Source organism: Anabrus simplex, chromosome 1, assembly GCF_040414725.1.
Source record: "Anabrus simplex isolate iqAnaSimp1 chromosome 1, ASM4041472v1, whole genome shotgun sequence".
NCBI classification, from domain to species: domain Eukaryota; kingdom Metazoa; phylum Arthropoda; class Insecta; order Orthoptera; family Tettigoniidae; genus Anabrus; species Anabrus simplex.
In genome coordinates, this window is record NC_090265.1 from 725,981,646 (window position 1) to 725,997,648 (window position 16,003).

Genomic DNA, 16,003 nt, shown 5'->3' on the forward strand with positions numbered 1-16,003 from the left:
ATCAGATGGCCCTCTTAGTTTTTAATTTGTATGTCTGAGAGGCGGTATGATTTGCTATCTAAACACCTTCGTCCAACAGACCCTGAAGTTGAAAGAATCGGAGGGATTTAGGGTGGAGTCCTGTGTTCTCTGCATTACCCCATCGAGTCGAGGAATTCAGACTGACTTTTAAGTCCAAGTATTGTGACGTGACCTTGTACGATGTTCGATGCTTTTCGACGTGTCATACTGAATTGGGGGTTCTTTCATGTAAAGAGGTGTATTCATTGTATCGTTTTAGTTTTAAAGTATAGTATATTTTCAATTGTTGCAAAATTTGAAACTAATATCTTAACTGGTTTTTACAAAATAAAGTTTGTGGTGAAGGTATTCTGCAATTACAGGATGGTTATAATTGAACTTTTGCTGCTTGAGCCAATGTCGACGGAAAACTATGTACTGTACGGGCACCCAACTTTATAGGAATGATGTTCAGACTGTGCTGCAGGACTTGTGTTAGTATTGATACTGTTAGTGTTATGACTTGCCGTTATACGCCGTACTGGTAAGATGACATAGCATCAGTGTGTATTACAATTGCAGACAGTCAACATGGGTCTGGACAAGGTGAGCAGGGCTTTACTTGTAAAGCTGTCTTATAAAAACAACAGCATTTGGTGCTCTTCACAACTATCAACGCATTAGGAAAATATGAAGAGGTCCTCTTTCTGCACCAGGTTTAAAGAACATGATTGTGAAGCTCAAATTAACTGGCGATTTGGGAGTTGCTCCTGGGAAAGTCTGATGGCCAGTTGCACCACAGATTGTTGAAGTTACTATTGCCATGGCTGTGATTGCTATATGCAATGTACAATCTTCATGCATTGCACAAACTGTGTCACGACAGCTGAACATTCCATGGTCCACCGTTCAAAGAGTACTGCGATCAATTGTAAAATGGTATCCATACAGACTTCACCCTACTTGCCAACTGTTACCACGTGATGCACACATTCAAGTAGACTTTGCTCTTACGTTTTGTGCAAGGGTTCTAGTTGACATGTGGCCATGGAACATTTTGTGAAGTGATGAAACACACTTTACGCTCACTGAAGCAGTGAACGCTCACAATTGCCACATTTGGGGATTGTCACAACCAACGAATGTTCATGAATTTCCTCTGCATAGTGAATGCATCACTCTGTTGTGTGGCTTCACGGCACAGTTCATAATAGTCATTTCTCTTCGAGGAACTCTGACACCAAGGACATGCAGTGTGAACAGAACAAGTTACTGTAATCTGCTTCTCGAACAGGTGATCCCTGCTCTACAGGAGAGAGGTGCCTTTGATGCACGAAGGAGTTCCACCCCATGTTGCTCTTGAGGTCACTCGGTTACTCCATAACACATTTGGAGAAGACCTAATCATTGGCTGATCATTCCAAACTGCGTGGCCACCAAGATCACCAGATTTGAACTTGAGTGATTTCTGGCTGTGGGGTTACCTGAAGGACAGGGGTTTGTCAACAGGGTACTAAAGCACATTGGAGGTTGAAGATGAGCATAGTGAGGGAGGTAGCCACCATCCCACCTGAGACATTTTGGGCAGCAGTAGATAAGTTTGTAGTCTGGTCCAGGATGTCATGGATACAGATGGTTGTCACATTGAGCAACGTTTGTAACCTGGAACATAAACATGGTACGCAATTAACAAATGTTATCCTCTCCTGTCGAAATTAAAATGTGTTTACTTCAATTGTTTATTTATTATTTCTCTTCCGCATATCCTTACAAACGTTTCCATGAAGTTTCATTGTCCTAAGATCACTCGTTTTTCATGGGGCCCTCTCTCAAGTAGTGGAAGTTTAATTATAACCACCATGTGTACCTGACAAGCAGATTATCCATGGGAAAGTGTTAAAAGGTAAGAGTTGTGGAACTAAATGAAGCCACAGAGGATTGTGGAGACATTAGTAAATTCACAGTGGCTTCCAGGCTGAATGCGGAAGGGCATAACTCTATTATGAAGATGTACTTTTGTTAAAATTACAGTATTAATCTTTGGATATGTAATATACTTGCCAAATTCTGATTCTTTCAGGCCAAAGCAGCTACAGGAGCAGATGCTACGGTGATCTATGTTCCTCCTCCGGGCGCAGCCAAAGCCATCTTGGAGGCAGTAGATGCCGAAATGCCACTGATAGTGTGCATCACAGAAGGTATTCCCCAGCAGGACATGGTGCGTGTGAAACATCGCCTGTTACGACAGGACAAGTCTCGGTTGGTGGGTCCCAACTGTCCTGGAATTATTGCCCCAGAACAGGTGAACTACATTTCACTCGCGTATTTGTTTTATGTTGGTTTCTAGTAAGCAAGATTTATTTCCTTTCCTCTTTTGCAGTGTAAAATTGGTATCATGCCTGGTCATATTCATCAAAAAGGGCGTATTGGTATTGTGTCCCGCTCTGGCACATTAACATATGAAGCCGTTCATCAGACAACGCAGGTAATAATCATAGCAAGTATTCATATGAGAAATTTAGTGTAGTATGAAGTTTTTGTGAAGTGGGGGATATGTGACTTCAGTGGTTTCCAACTGTTATGTCTTCCTAACCCCGCCTAAACAAGGCCTCATCTTATGTTGCAGCGTTGGTCATGTGTGCTTCCTAGTCATTACACAATGTTCTGTTGAGGTACTGTTATGGTCTACAGCAAAACAAACAATACTGCTGTCCATATTTCCCTAGCAGCAAAGTGGTTATTTCTTGTATACATTAGTTTGATGTATTGTGAATTCAGTTCTCATTTCTTCAATAGAGGAGAAGCTGTTTATCGTGGAACAATGTTTCTAGTCATATATAGTTGAGCATCATAATGAGCAAAGTTTGCTTTGTGATAAAGAAGAGTACGAGGAGTTATTTAACCCCTCAGCGAGAAGGAACAATTGAATGCCGCTTTACCCAGCGGACAGAGATGATTCAGAAGTGAGCACTAAAAAAAATACAGAGGTCTCTTTAAGAATTCATTGTTACAACAGTTTAGCTCAGATTATTTTCACATGTTTCCAGTAGAGACTCAAAAGAATGTAGTCAACATTCATTGACTTTATATTTACCTTATAGTATAGTAATGGAGAAGAGATCTTTTACATTTTATACGGAATGAAAGTAATGTTCTTGTATTTGCATGGGTTCTTTCACAATGCGATGAAAACTAGGGTAATTGTTGCCTCGGGAATATTTAGCAGAAGAATCAGAAACAATAGTTCAAAGATTTGTTAAACATAAATCCCAGATTAATGGGACGATTAGTTCATGAGAAAGAGAGCTTATACTTTGACGTGTTTTGTTGCCCATTACTTGGTATTGCGTACCATGCCCTCCCATTCCTTATGTTATCCTTCCACCCTTGCTTTGCTCAGTTCAGTCTGGTGTAGTGCTGTTATCGTCTGATTTATTAAAACTTAATTACATTCTCCTTTATTCAGACTGCATCGTGCCATGCTTCTGCACCACGCAACATCGTATTTCAAAGTGACAGCGAGTCAAGTAATTAAGAGTCGTAAGAGGTTTCAAAGCGTTGAAAGTAGTATAGAAATTCTCACCAGATGATGTCAGCATTAATATCAGTGGAAAGGTGGTGATTTATACTATCAATCTACATAAAGAAACATTCTGTAATGAAACATACATCTGCTAGAATGCAGCAGAAATTTTAGTCTATAATGCTCTCACATGGAAACTTTTTCAAACTAGTTAAAAAAAAAAAAAAGAAACACATTTGGGCTGATTTATACATAAGAGGAAGATAGGAAGATATACCATTTCCATCTCAACAACTTTAAAACTTTACAAGCTATAACAAAATGAAGGTAGGCCTACAGGGGTTTATACCACGCATGGAGGTCAGCAGCACGTAAAGGAAAGGTGGTTTATATGACATATGGAGGTCGGTGTGTAAGTGTTAATATGGTGGCACCAAAGAACAGAACAATGTTAAGTGTCGTTGACAAGACGGGAGCAGTCTTATTGGAAAGAAAGAGGACAACAGGGCACACAAGAACTGTAACCACAAACTAGAATCGTAGGTAACTTGTACAACAGAAAGTGGATGACTTGTACACGTATCTTACAGTTCCTGAAGCGCAGTCTGCGATGAACATCGCTGAAACTGGGTTTGAGTGATGGGTCTATTTGGTGGGCATTTAAGCTTCTGGGTGGATTTGTACACTGCATTAAAGTTGCTCAGTATGTAGCAGAAAGGAATAAACAAGCCTGATCACAGTATTGCAGCAGTGTGTTGTCTGTTATGTATGAGGATCCAGATTTCTTTCACAACATGCTTTTCTTGATGGCTATCTCAACCGACAAACAAATATGATATCACTATGCAGAAACCACTACACTTTGTGCTGATTACAGTTTGCTGTGCCATGTCTGGTCATGGAATATTGAGACCTTATTTTGTTGAGGATACTGTACAGAATTTAAACAATGGACCAGGTAGTCTGCTTGCTGGATATTCTTATGAATGTTACCTTCGTCTTCGTTATCACTAAGCAAAAGCTTCCACTCTGCTGTATTTGGAATCGCAATTTGCGGCATATACTGAGCGATCTGCATGGGCAATATCGCCTGGCATCTCACTAATTTACGTACCTTCACTGTGAGTTATAATATTTAATCTTAGTCACAACCTAGCCTTGAAATCTACAAGATTTTTATCATCTTAAAAATAAACAGAATTGAATTATCTTTGCAGACTAATGCATATTAAAAGTTTGATTAACTTTACAGATACTTCTTCAAGTTGGGTATTTTTTTGGCTTTATTAGTCTCGGAAGCTGTGGTTGAAGTGCTAGTATATGTTTCCTTTTTCTTGTTAAACTAGTACCATTAATATAACCTTTTAAAGCATCCTTCATTATTGTAGGTTGGTCTGGGGCAGACTTTGTGTGTTGGTATTGGTGGAGACCCTTTTAATGGAACTGACTTCATTGACTGTTTGGAAGTGTTCCTTGAAGATCCTGAAACAAAGGGAATTATCCTGATTGGAGAAATTGGTGGAGTAGCTGAAGAAAATGCAGCTGAATTCCTCATTAAGCACAACTCTGTAAGTTTATTTAAGCAGTAATTTCAGTTCACCATGGAAGGCCTGTCCTATTCCATTTGCATTAGTAACATGTTATTTTACCTCTTTCAAGGGTGACAAAGCGAAACCAGTTGTTTCCTTTATTGCTGGCCTCACAGCTCCTCCTGGCAGGAGAATGGGACATGCTGGTGCAATCATTTCTGGTGGACGAGGTGGAGCACAAGACAAAATTAATGCTCTGGAGAAGGTATAAAATTTATATTTTAATTATTTGACAAACTAGAGACCTGTGCAAGCTGCTGTTCTGCTGTGTTAAAAAAAAGATAGCTACAAAATCTGTAGTAGTTCTTATACACCATTACCCCAATTTTGTGTTAACCCGCATTTAACGGAAGAAGTTTCAAGTCCCAAAAATTATTCCATAAGAGCAATGCAATTTTATCTTGATTTAACGTAAATTCAAATTAGACAAAACCTGCATTTAGTGTAAGGGAATGTTAAAGTTTTCAAGTATTTATTTCTGTTTGTTACGGTTTGTTACCTATGGAAAAGACATGATAATGACGATATTATGCCCTTCGAAAATTCCTATATTAATCTGTGCATTATTCTTCGATCAGGAAATTAGCTCTTGTACCTGCTGGCATCATATTGCAGAGACAACATAAAGTCCTGGCATATGCGGATGATATTGTTCTTATTGACCGCAATGAATTAGAAATTAGGCAATTATTTGTGGAATTAGAGGAAATGGCAGCAAAAATTGACTTGCAGATAAATGATAAAAGGGACACATTACATGGTTGTATAGAGACCGAATCATGAGGAGGTTGACAGATTGCCTTTGAAGATTGGGAAAGAGTAGAGGAGTTTAAATTCCTTGGTGTATTATTGATGAGCAAAACGAAGGCAACAGGAACGCCAAGCTAGAATTAAGAATGCAAATAAGGTATTTTACTCTATGAGCCCTATATAGGCTCCAAGTTTTTAACAAGGAATGCAAAAATGATTATCTACAATACAATCATTCAACCAGTACTTCAGTATGGTTCCGAGACTTGGAGTATAAGCAAGAAAGAGCAGCAGCAGTTGCAAGTCTTTGAGAATAAAGTTCATAGAAAAATATTTGGCCCATGGTTCGATCCTATTTCTCAAAACTGGCAGAAAAGATCTAATTATGAGATTTACACCCTCTCTCAACAACACACTAATGTGTGTGATAGAATCTAACAGACTGCGCTGGGTTGGACATGTACTGAGAATGCAGGATAACAGAGCACTGGTAGATCTATACAAGGGATCTCTTAATAAAGAAAGACCTTCAGGAAGATCCCGAAGCACCTGGAAGAAGGAGATCAACAAGGTATGCCGGACCCTCCAAATTGATAACTCTACCGGGCGAGTTGGCCATGCGGTTAAGGGTGCGCGGCTGCAAGCTTGCATCCAGGAGATAATGGGTTCGAATCCCACTGTCGCTCACCCTGAAGGTGGTTTTCCGTGGTTTCCCATTTTCACACCAGGCAAATGCTGGAGCTGTACCTTAATTAAGGCCACGACCGCTTCCAACTCCTAGGCCTACCCTGACCCATTGTATGCATAAGACCTATCTGTGTCAGTGCGACGTAAAGCCTCTAGCAAAAACCAAAAATTGATGACGGGGAAGAGCGGGCTCAAGATCGAAAATGATGGAAGAGGATTGTGAGATCGGCACAGAAACTTCACGTCCCTCAGAAGCCTACAGAGTGAGTGAGTATTATTCTTCAATTACAATAAAAACCCTTTTACTGATTTGTCTGTTATTGCAGGGAAATTTGGGCGTGTTAGTTTTTCCATTATCGATATTCATATGCTACTCCAGCATTTATATGGAATGTGATCAATCATCTTCCGTATAGATTCCCCGCTACATGCATGAGCGAGCGTTCCCCGACATTCAAATCCAAGTTGCTGTCTACCTATGTAAACAAACATTGGGAGAACATGTTTTCGCAATAAGTGCACTGACAGCGGTTGTTAACTTCTTAGAAATAAAGCCTGAAGTAAACGATTGCTTCATTTTAATGCTAGGAACTGAAATAAAATACGAATGAGATACTTCTCCTTCTCAAGATACTGTGGTGTGCAAAACTAACTTCGGAGGTTAGGTTATGCACTTTCGCGTCTGGTTAAATTTCAGAAAGGCTGTTCCCATGTAAGTCTATAGTGAAAAGGTTATCATTACTCTCCAGGGAGTTCGAAATATGTTTTCATAATACGTGCACGTAAACCTAGGTTAGGTGATGCTGTTTGAAGTAATTTGCCACAAGCCTCTGGAGTGTTACTATTAAGAATGAAACTGAACATGTGTGTTCAGACTATTGGAATTAGAAAATACTGTGCTAATGCATAAGCCCTTGTTTGGAAAACATCCACTAAAATTTTTAAATAAAACTGATTGCTGTTTCCTACAGATTTTAATGTTTTTGTGCGAATTTGGTATCTCTTCTGATTTTTATGAAAAATTGTGTATAACCTTATAAAAAAAACCTAAATCAAAGCATTTTTGCATTCACTGTCAAAACGAAGGGTTAAGCATGGGCTCACCATTATTAGGAATAATAGCAATCTTTTTCCTAAATAACATTGAAAACAGTTTCTTAACAAGAGAGAGATAGACCAAGTTTTAAGAGGTGTGCAATTTTAAGAAGCTACAGAGCTGGTTGCAAATGGAGGATTATGGAAACACTTAGTTAATTTGCAGAGGTTTGCAAACTGAATGCTAAAAGGCATAACAGTGTACAATGAAGATGTAAGCTCAGACCACCAGCACCGCCAACCAACCAACCCCCCTCCCCGAGAAGATCGGCACCTCATCCAAATGGCATTGCAGGACAGATCTGCTTCCTCCTCAGCTGTGGCGAAACAGTGTAACACATCATACACTATCAGGAGTGACAGTCCGTCGCCATTTATTTCGGTCTGGGTTACCAGCGCGTTATCCGTTTCTCCGCCTACCTTTGACTAATGTGCATAAACATGCTAGACTGCAATGGTGTATGGAACGTCACTGGGGACAGGCATGGCAGCAGATAGTGTTTTCAGACAAAACTGTTTGAAAATGATGGCCGCCTTTTGGTTCGCCGCAGAGAGGGGGAGAGGTATCACATCGACTGCATTCGCACAAGACATACAACGCCAGCTTGAGGTTTTATGGTGTGGGTTGCTATTGGGTACAACCACAAATCACAGCGTGTATCCAGGGCACTGTGACCCGTTTGACCTACGTGAATGACATCCTGCGACCCGTAACCATACCATTTGTGCATGTCACCAATGCACGACCACATATTGCTGCACAAACACATGCCTTCTTGTTGTCACGGGATGTCAGATTGTTGCCCTGTGTTGCCCGATCACTGTGCTTGACGCCAATTGAAAATGTGTGGGATATGGTGAAACGATGGGTGCGGCGCTGTGACCCAATGCCAACCACCAAAGATGAACTGTGGAACCACGTGAATGCAGCATGGATGGCTATACCCCAGGACGCCATTTGTGCCTTATACGTGTCAATGCCATCACACATGGAACAAATTATCAGTCCCCATGGATAGAGCCCTGCATGGATGCGGATATCCGCGAAGTTAGTGTCTTATCGGATACAAACTGTATGGCAGTGCAAATAATTTTGCTTATAATTTCAAAATAACGATGTTTAGCCCTTTCCCGCCCATATTAAAATGCATGTTTTCCCCAGAATTAAAGCAATTCTTTTCAGCTATCATTATGATAATGCAGACATGTAAGCAGCATGCTCATTCGTTTTCTGGGCAATTAAATCGAAAATGTTTTCATCAAATATAAGGGAGAAATACTCTAATGCTGTACTACCCACAGGAAGAGAATAGCAAGGTCCTACCTCTTCAGTAAAGTCTGCCGGTTCGACGTAAGACAATGTATTTGTCCACTGAAAGTGAGGCCTACAATCTACGTCATCACGCATGTGTACGTCGTCATTTCCTGAAATATCGTCACTTTCATTTTTCACTTTCCACTTCACTGAGTTCACTTAAGCCACTACTAACAGTTTCACATTTAGAATTATCGTTCACCAAACGTTCAGTGTCGTTATCGCATAAAATATTTTCACGCGAATTAAGCGTCGACATGTTTGTTTACAATGTGTCACTGCCTTCCATTTTTCGTGTTCTAATATGCCTGCTAAGGTTTTAAAAGAAGAAAACTAATATCTTTGGTCTCTAGGAAGTGCACATGCTAGTAACAGTAAGTTATATTTGTCTATCGGCCGATAGATGGCTCATACATGCGACTAGAAGTACAAGTACGCTTTATTACGCTATGGGCGGGAGCCCCTAAGCTTTCACGTTACGTATTACTGCGCTATGGGCGGGAGAGGGTTAGTTATTTTCACTTAGGTATAGTCTTGTTTTTTCTTGTGGTTAGGCGACCCTTGACATTGGTATGGGAGAATAGTGATATATAAAGAGCCTTGAGACCAGAAAGCCGTAAATTTGACCTAAGCCCAACTGGCTCCTGCCCACAATTAATGGAAGAATTTCTGTGGATTGGAAGTAATACTTCGTTCAGTTGGAGACATACATTGTATAGCAAGATTTAGATTTAGACTTGCATTAATTTCTTAATTTCGAGAAATGCTGATAATCACCATTGAGACCTGATATTTTGTATCGCTTGTGTGCTTTCTTTCAATAATCAGGGACTTCAATTTATGATTAAACCACTTTGGGAATTTGGGAGTCTTAAAATTCCGTATAGGGATGTAAAGTTCCATGCCATAATGTAGTACTGAATAGAAGATTTCTACTGCTTTATCAATTGATACATTTTGAAACATCTCCTCCCAGCTGAACTGCGACAGATAATAATTTTGTCCATTATAGTCACCATTTAAAAAGTCAAAATAAAAACTATCAGCAGGCAAGGAATTGTATAGCTCATTTATAGGTAAAGAAATCTCTAATGCTGGGTGGTGTCTGTTGAGGGGGACAATGCTTTCATTACTAGATTTTACTTCAATGGAACTGGAGTTACTGAAAACCAAATCAAGAAAGTGATTTAGAAAATTTGGGATAGCATTAAACTGATTTAAACAGAGATAAGAAAGTGTCTATAACTAAACTGGACTGCATAGTGTGGTTACCTTCTGACATAAGGCCAGAAGATGTTTCTTCATTTACTATCCAATTAAGATGTGGTAGATTGTAGTCACCAACAATGAGCAATAAATGGTTGTCAAGATTTGACATAATTTTTTCAACAGCTCTGCAATGTTCGAAATATTTTTGGACAGGAGACTTGGGTGGAATGTATACAGCACCAGTGATTAATTTTGTGGTGTTAAGTCAGGAACACAAACAACTGTTCAACTGTGTTAATGCACGATATCAGGGTAGGTTTAAACCTCTTGTTAATACAGATCATTATCCCCCCATGGGATGCCTTCATACTCGTTAAAGAAGATCTATCACATCTGAAAATTGAACACTTTTCGAGTCCGAGTTCCACATCACTAATTTCATCATTTAAGTTTGTTTCGGTTAATACCATGAAGTCATAGTCAGCTAAACATGAAGAAATTTTAGGATCATTTAGTTTGCTTCGAAGTCCATTTACATTTTGATAGTATCCTCTAAAGTGACACACAGTTCTAAAAGGTCATGTAATAATATTCCTTCAACAATGCATCTTAATGAAGTTACAGCAGATACTGGAGAAAATATTGCCAGTCTTTCTGCTAACCACTTTTCATCCGTTTATTCTTCTTATCAGAATAGTAGTAGTATGTCATATGATTATCCTTTCTCTGTCAATCTATCAGTTATAAACATTAGTAAGGCAGAAATTTACAACAAACTGATATCTCTGGAATTAAAGAACTGTCGGACCTGATGGTGTTTCAACGTACCTGCTCAAGTACTGCTCATTTATTTTATGTGAAGCACTCTTTTATCTGTTCAACTTATCATTAAACCAAGGCGTTTTTCTAGTGGAATGGAAGAAAGGATTTGTTAGTCCAGTTTTCAAAAATGGTGATAAAACTGACATAAAACCATATAGACCCGTTATAATTTCTTAAAATGTTTGACTCAATAATTCTTGACAAAATCACACCTCCCTTTAGAAACATTATCATTGATGAGCAACATGGATTCTTTTCAGGACGGTCAACCTGTAGCAATCTTCTTTTATTCTATCAGTTCCTCTTGGATGCAATAGAGAACCACTCCCAAGTGGACTGCATTTATACAGACTTCTCAAAAGCTTTTGACACTATAGACCACGATATCTTGCTGCAAAAACTAACAGGCTACGGAATTAATGGGCCTCTCCTCTCATGGTTTGAATCGTATCTTAAAAATCGCCTGCAGGTTGTTAAAATAAAGAATCATTTTTCTGCACCTATTATTGTTACCAGAGGAGTTCCTCAATCCCTTACTTCTTACTCTCTACATAAATGACATTAAAAATATACTTAAGAATTCTGAATTGCTTTTGTTTGCTGACGATGCAAAAATTTTTATGCAAATTAATTGTCCACTTGATTGTTTAAAACTTCAAGAAGATTTACATCATCTGGAAAAGTAATGCATTCAAAATGGGTTGAAACTTAATCATGAGAAATGTAAAATAGTATAGTTTTTTAAAAACAAGAAGAAAATATCATTTCAGTACAAATTTAGTAATAACAACATTGTAACTCCTGTTTCACAAGTTAATGACCTTGGTGTTTTATTCAGTTATAACCTATCGTTTAGTGAACGTATTGAAAATATTTGTAAGAAAGCATTTCAAAGATTGGGTTGCATTACTAGATATTCTAGAGAATTTTCAAACTTAGCTACCTATCGATTGCTGTATGTGTCTATGGTACGCCCTATACTAGAATACTGTACACCTGTTTGGAACCCTTCTCATCAGACCTCTATCCATAGATTAGATTCAGTACAACATAAATTTCTTCGTTTATATTCATTTAGAGCAGGATTCTCATATGATAATGTTGATTATACATCCTTACAACAGTCCTTAAATATGCATAGCCTGTCACAACGCTGTAAATTATTGGATACGCTCTTCATTTTTAAATTGCTTCATTCCTTGATGAATTGTCCACAACTCCTTGCAAAAATTAACGTACATGTACCAGACGCACAAGGTTCAACAATACATTGTCTACAAATTGGCATAGAACTAACTACGCATTCAGTGGGCCAATTAAACGAATGTCAAGATCTCTAAACAAACTGGATATTGATATATTTAACTGCTCATTGTCAAAATTGAGAAATCACTTACATAATCTCCAGAATTGACTATTACTTTCCTGTGATTACTTGTAATATAACCTGTGTATATATCTGTACATATTTTTCTACATATACTCCATTGAACTTTCTTTTTAGTGTGTTTTGTTTATTCCTCTCTACTGTTATGTAAAATGGTATTACCGTTAATAAAGTATTAATTAAGGAGTAAGTTTTTGCCGCGGAGCCGTTATTACGCACTATACGACACAAGGGACAGGCACTAACTCGTCCACTCGCAACCACTGCTAGAGGCATACTATTTCGTTACATCATATGCCCCTATAGCACTACTTGTAAACATATCACAGGAAGCAAGCAGTGAGCAGAATAGAGCCCTCCGTATCAAGGAAGTGAAGTGGTCAAAATGACCGCTTATGGCCTTCCTAGGTATAAGGGACAATGTTGGTTTTCCCTTATCATCTACGGATGTAATTTTTGGCATGAATGTACATAAACCTAAAAGATTAAAAGTCACAAAAGCACAAACTCGTGCATAAAATATTACGAGCGTGTAAATACTTTGAAATTCGCTAACGGTCAAAATGACCGCTCTGGCTGTTCTAGTGCTAACAACCACTAACTTAAAATTTTACCATGATATCGACGAGAACTCGTTGAAAATTTGCTGGCAATACCTGTTCCACGTATCTTTATGACTATCCATCACGAAAATACTCTTGCTATGTATAAAACTTAATTTTACTAAGAGTCAGGTACAGTAGACACATTATAATTCTGGCACTGGGTAACCGTGGCCTTTCTAAGAATTCGAAGGCTCGCATGTTTTGATTCCATTCTGCAGATTAGAGAAACATTTTTGTAGAAGCTAATGGAATGTTATTCTCTCTTCACTATTTCCCAAGGTCTGTTGACATTACACACAGGCACTGTACAATCGGTTGTCACAGCAGCGATGTATAATAAAGAGTATTATTCTTCAATTACAGTAAAAACCCTTTTACTGATTTATCTGTTATTATGGGGAAATTTGGGCGTGTTAGTTTTTCCATTATCAATATTCATATGCTACTCCAGCATTTATATGGAATGCAATCGATCATCTGGCATATAGATTCCCCGCTACATGCATGAGCGAGCGCTCCCCAACATTTAAAGCCACATTCAAAGAGGTGGTCGTTTGTCAACGAATTTTGGTGTGTGCGTGCGCATGCGGGGGTGAAAAGAAGCAGCGTGGTTACCGCGAGAGTTGCCAGTGGTATTCATTACTGTTAGGCTGTGAATTCAAGACGATCCTTGATTTTTCGCATGAGATTCTGAGGGGAAAAAACGTCATCTTGGATTCGGAGAAATACGGTATCACTCCAGAGTTTTCTTCTTCAAATGGTGTCACCTAACCTAATCGTATGTCGTGAAAATATATTTGAAACGAATGCAGAGAAATGAGTTATCTTCGCTAAAAATTTACATGTGACTAGCCTTTCCGAAATGTAACTAGACGCGAGAAACTATGAACTATCTCTGAAATCAGTGATGTACTCTGCCATATCTTGAGGTGTATCACATTCTTACTTAATTTCAGTAAATAACATTAAAATTAAGAGATCCTTTACTTCAGGCGTTATTTTTAACGAGTTAACAACTGCTTTCGGTCACGTAACTTACGCATTTACTACGAAAACTTGTTATCCTCTTTCATTTCGAATTTTCTTTAGAGAATAGCAGTCGTTGGGTATTAATAATCGACTCAAACATCGCCTTCGAATGTCGATGAGAGAGCTCACAAATGCACGTACCAAGAAAACTATACCATACCAAAGATGATGGATTGCAATTTGTGGCAAACATTTCAGGTTCCTTATTGGAACAGCGTCACCTATCCTAACTTAACCTACTATACATATGATGAAAACATACTTCAAACGCCACTATACTACTCGCTATAAATTTACATGATAATAGCCTTTCCGTAATTTAACCAGACGTTAGATAATATTAACTAACCTGTGAAATCAATTACCGGTATGCACTCTGCCATATCTCCAGGTGTATCCCATTTTTACTTAATTACAGTATTTAGCATTAAAATTACGCGACCGTTTAGTCGGCCTTTATTTTTAACAAGTTAAGAACTGTTATCGGACACGTTATTTACGCATTTGTTATGAAAATATGTTCTCTTTCATTATAATTTTCTTTACGGAACAGCAGTCGACGCGTGTTACTAACAGACTCCGACATCGCCTTCGAATGTCGACGAGAGAATTCGCTAGTGGACATAGCGAGGAAATGATACCGAAGATAATCGATTGCATGTAACATAATCGCTGGGGTGCATAAATATCGATAACGGAAGACATCACGCGTGCCTAATCGCTCCTATTAACGGAGCAAATAACGTGCGAAGAACAAGACCTCTACAGTCCCCGAAAGGCCTTGGCTTTCATTAACGATTGCTGCCCAGCTCATGGCCTGCAAATATTGGGTGGCATGTGGTCAGTACAATACATCCCTCAGCCGTATTGTCTTGCCTCCGTGACCCCTGCCCACTGTAGCTTCTCAATTGTCCTCACAATACTGGATCAACACCATTCCAGAGACGTCATATAGATTTCTAAATTACTGCCGGTACTGGAAATCGAACCCAGGTCGCCTGGACTAGGTCTCTACAATTAATAAGAGGAGCCATTATCAAAACGTTAGTCTTAGATTAATATTAAATTTAAGATATATGCACATACCTGTTTATTGCAGTACTGGCAGTAAATAATCTTGCCATCAGAAGTCATCCCTGGAAGTTGTACAAGCCATTGTTGTATAAGTGCACTCTTAGATGATTTCGTTTTAGGCATGATGAACTATATTCACTTAAACAGATGATCTTCTTACTACCTGCTCCTTGTTCTTCCTAGATAATCCTCCCCCTCACCCCGTCACTCAACACAGTACGTCCTTCACTACCTGCTCGTTCTTCTGAGCTAATCCTCCACCTCCACCCTTCACTCAGCATTCCTTTGGTGACAGTTGTCTAGGAAGAGCACATTTCTGTGAAAAACCCGCCTCTTCTGTTCTGCTCGTTCCAAGGATGTCCAATGTGCGATTGTAAAAATGACAGAAGTTGAATTTTATTTTCCATGTAGAAAATAGGTATTTTTAGGCACTAAAATAGTAAAATAGGCTCCAAAGTTCCAAATAGGCATTTTAGGGCACAATGAAACTCTCTTAATGTAAGGGATTTTTCATGAAACGTCAACATACTTTTTTTAAATCATGTTATTTTGTAAGGAATGAAATAGGCATTTGCCTTAAAATCCCAGGTCTAGTTATGAGTTAATTTTCGATCTTTTCTATGGATAGCCTTCTCCCATTTCAGTAAAACACCACTCTCTTTAGGGGGTCTAAAGAAATACCTACCTGAAGACGATCGGTCATATCCAGATCTGCAGCCGGGTACAAAACATGAGGGCATGATGTGGTACTTTCCTCCCGCACTGATATATGTTGCCTCATAGTACAATAGCGACAAAGACCAAGGTATTCAAAACATACCACTTCTCACATCACTCAATCGTGAATAGAATAATAATGCGAACTGTTGAAACATCTCTGACAGCGACAATAATGAGCAGTAAAAATTACTACAACTG

The 16,003-nt window shown here is 38.8% G+C and overlaps 1 protein-coding gene across 1 annotated transcript in view; it reads left to right on the forward strand.

The window, feature by feature from the left end:
• Scsalpha1 (Succinyl-coenzyme A synthetase alpha subunit 1) overlaps positions 1-16,003 on the forward strand; it is a 50,719-nt gene that overhangs the window by 24,956 nt on the left and 9,760 nt on the right. Inside the window, exons 3-6 of the mRNA XM_067136070.2 lie at positions 2,081-2,302; positions 2,381-2,485; positions 4,912-5,091; positions 5,183-5,317. Coding sequence (XP_066992171.1) covers positions 2,081-2,302; positions 2,381-2,485; positions 4,912-5,091; positions 5,183-5,317 — 642 coding nt within the window. The remainder of the gene's footprint in view (positions 1-2,080; positions 2,303-2,380; positions 2,486-4,911; positions 5,092-5,182; positions 5,318-16,003) is intronic.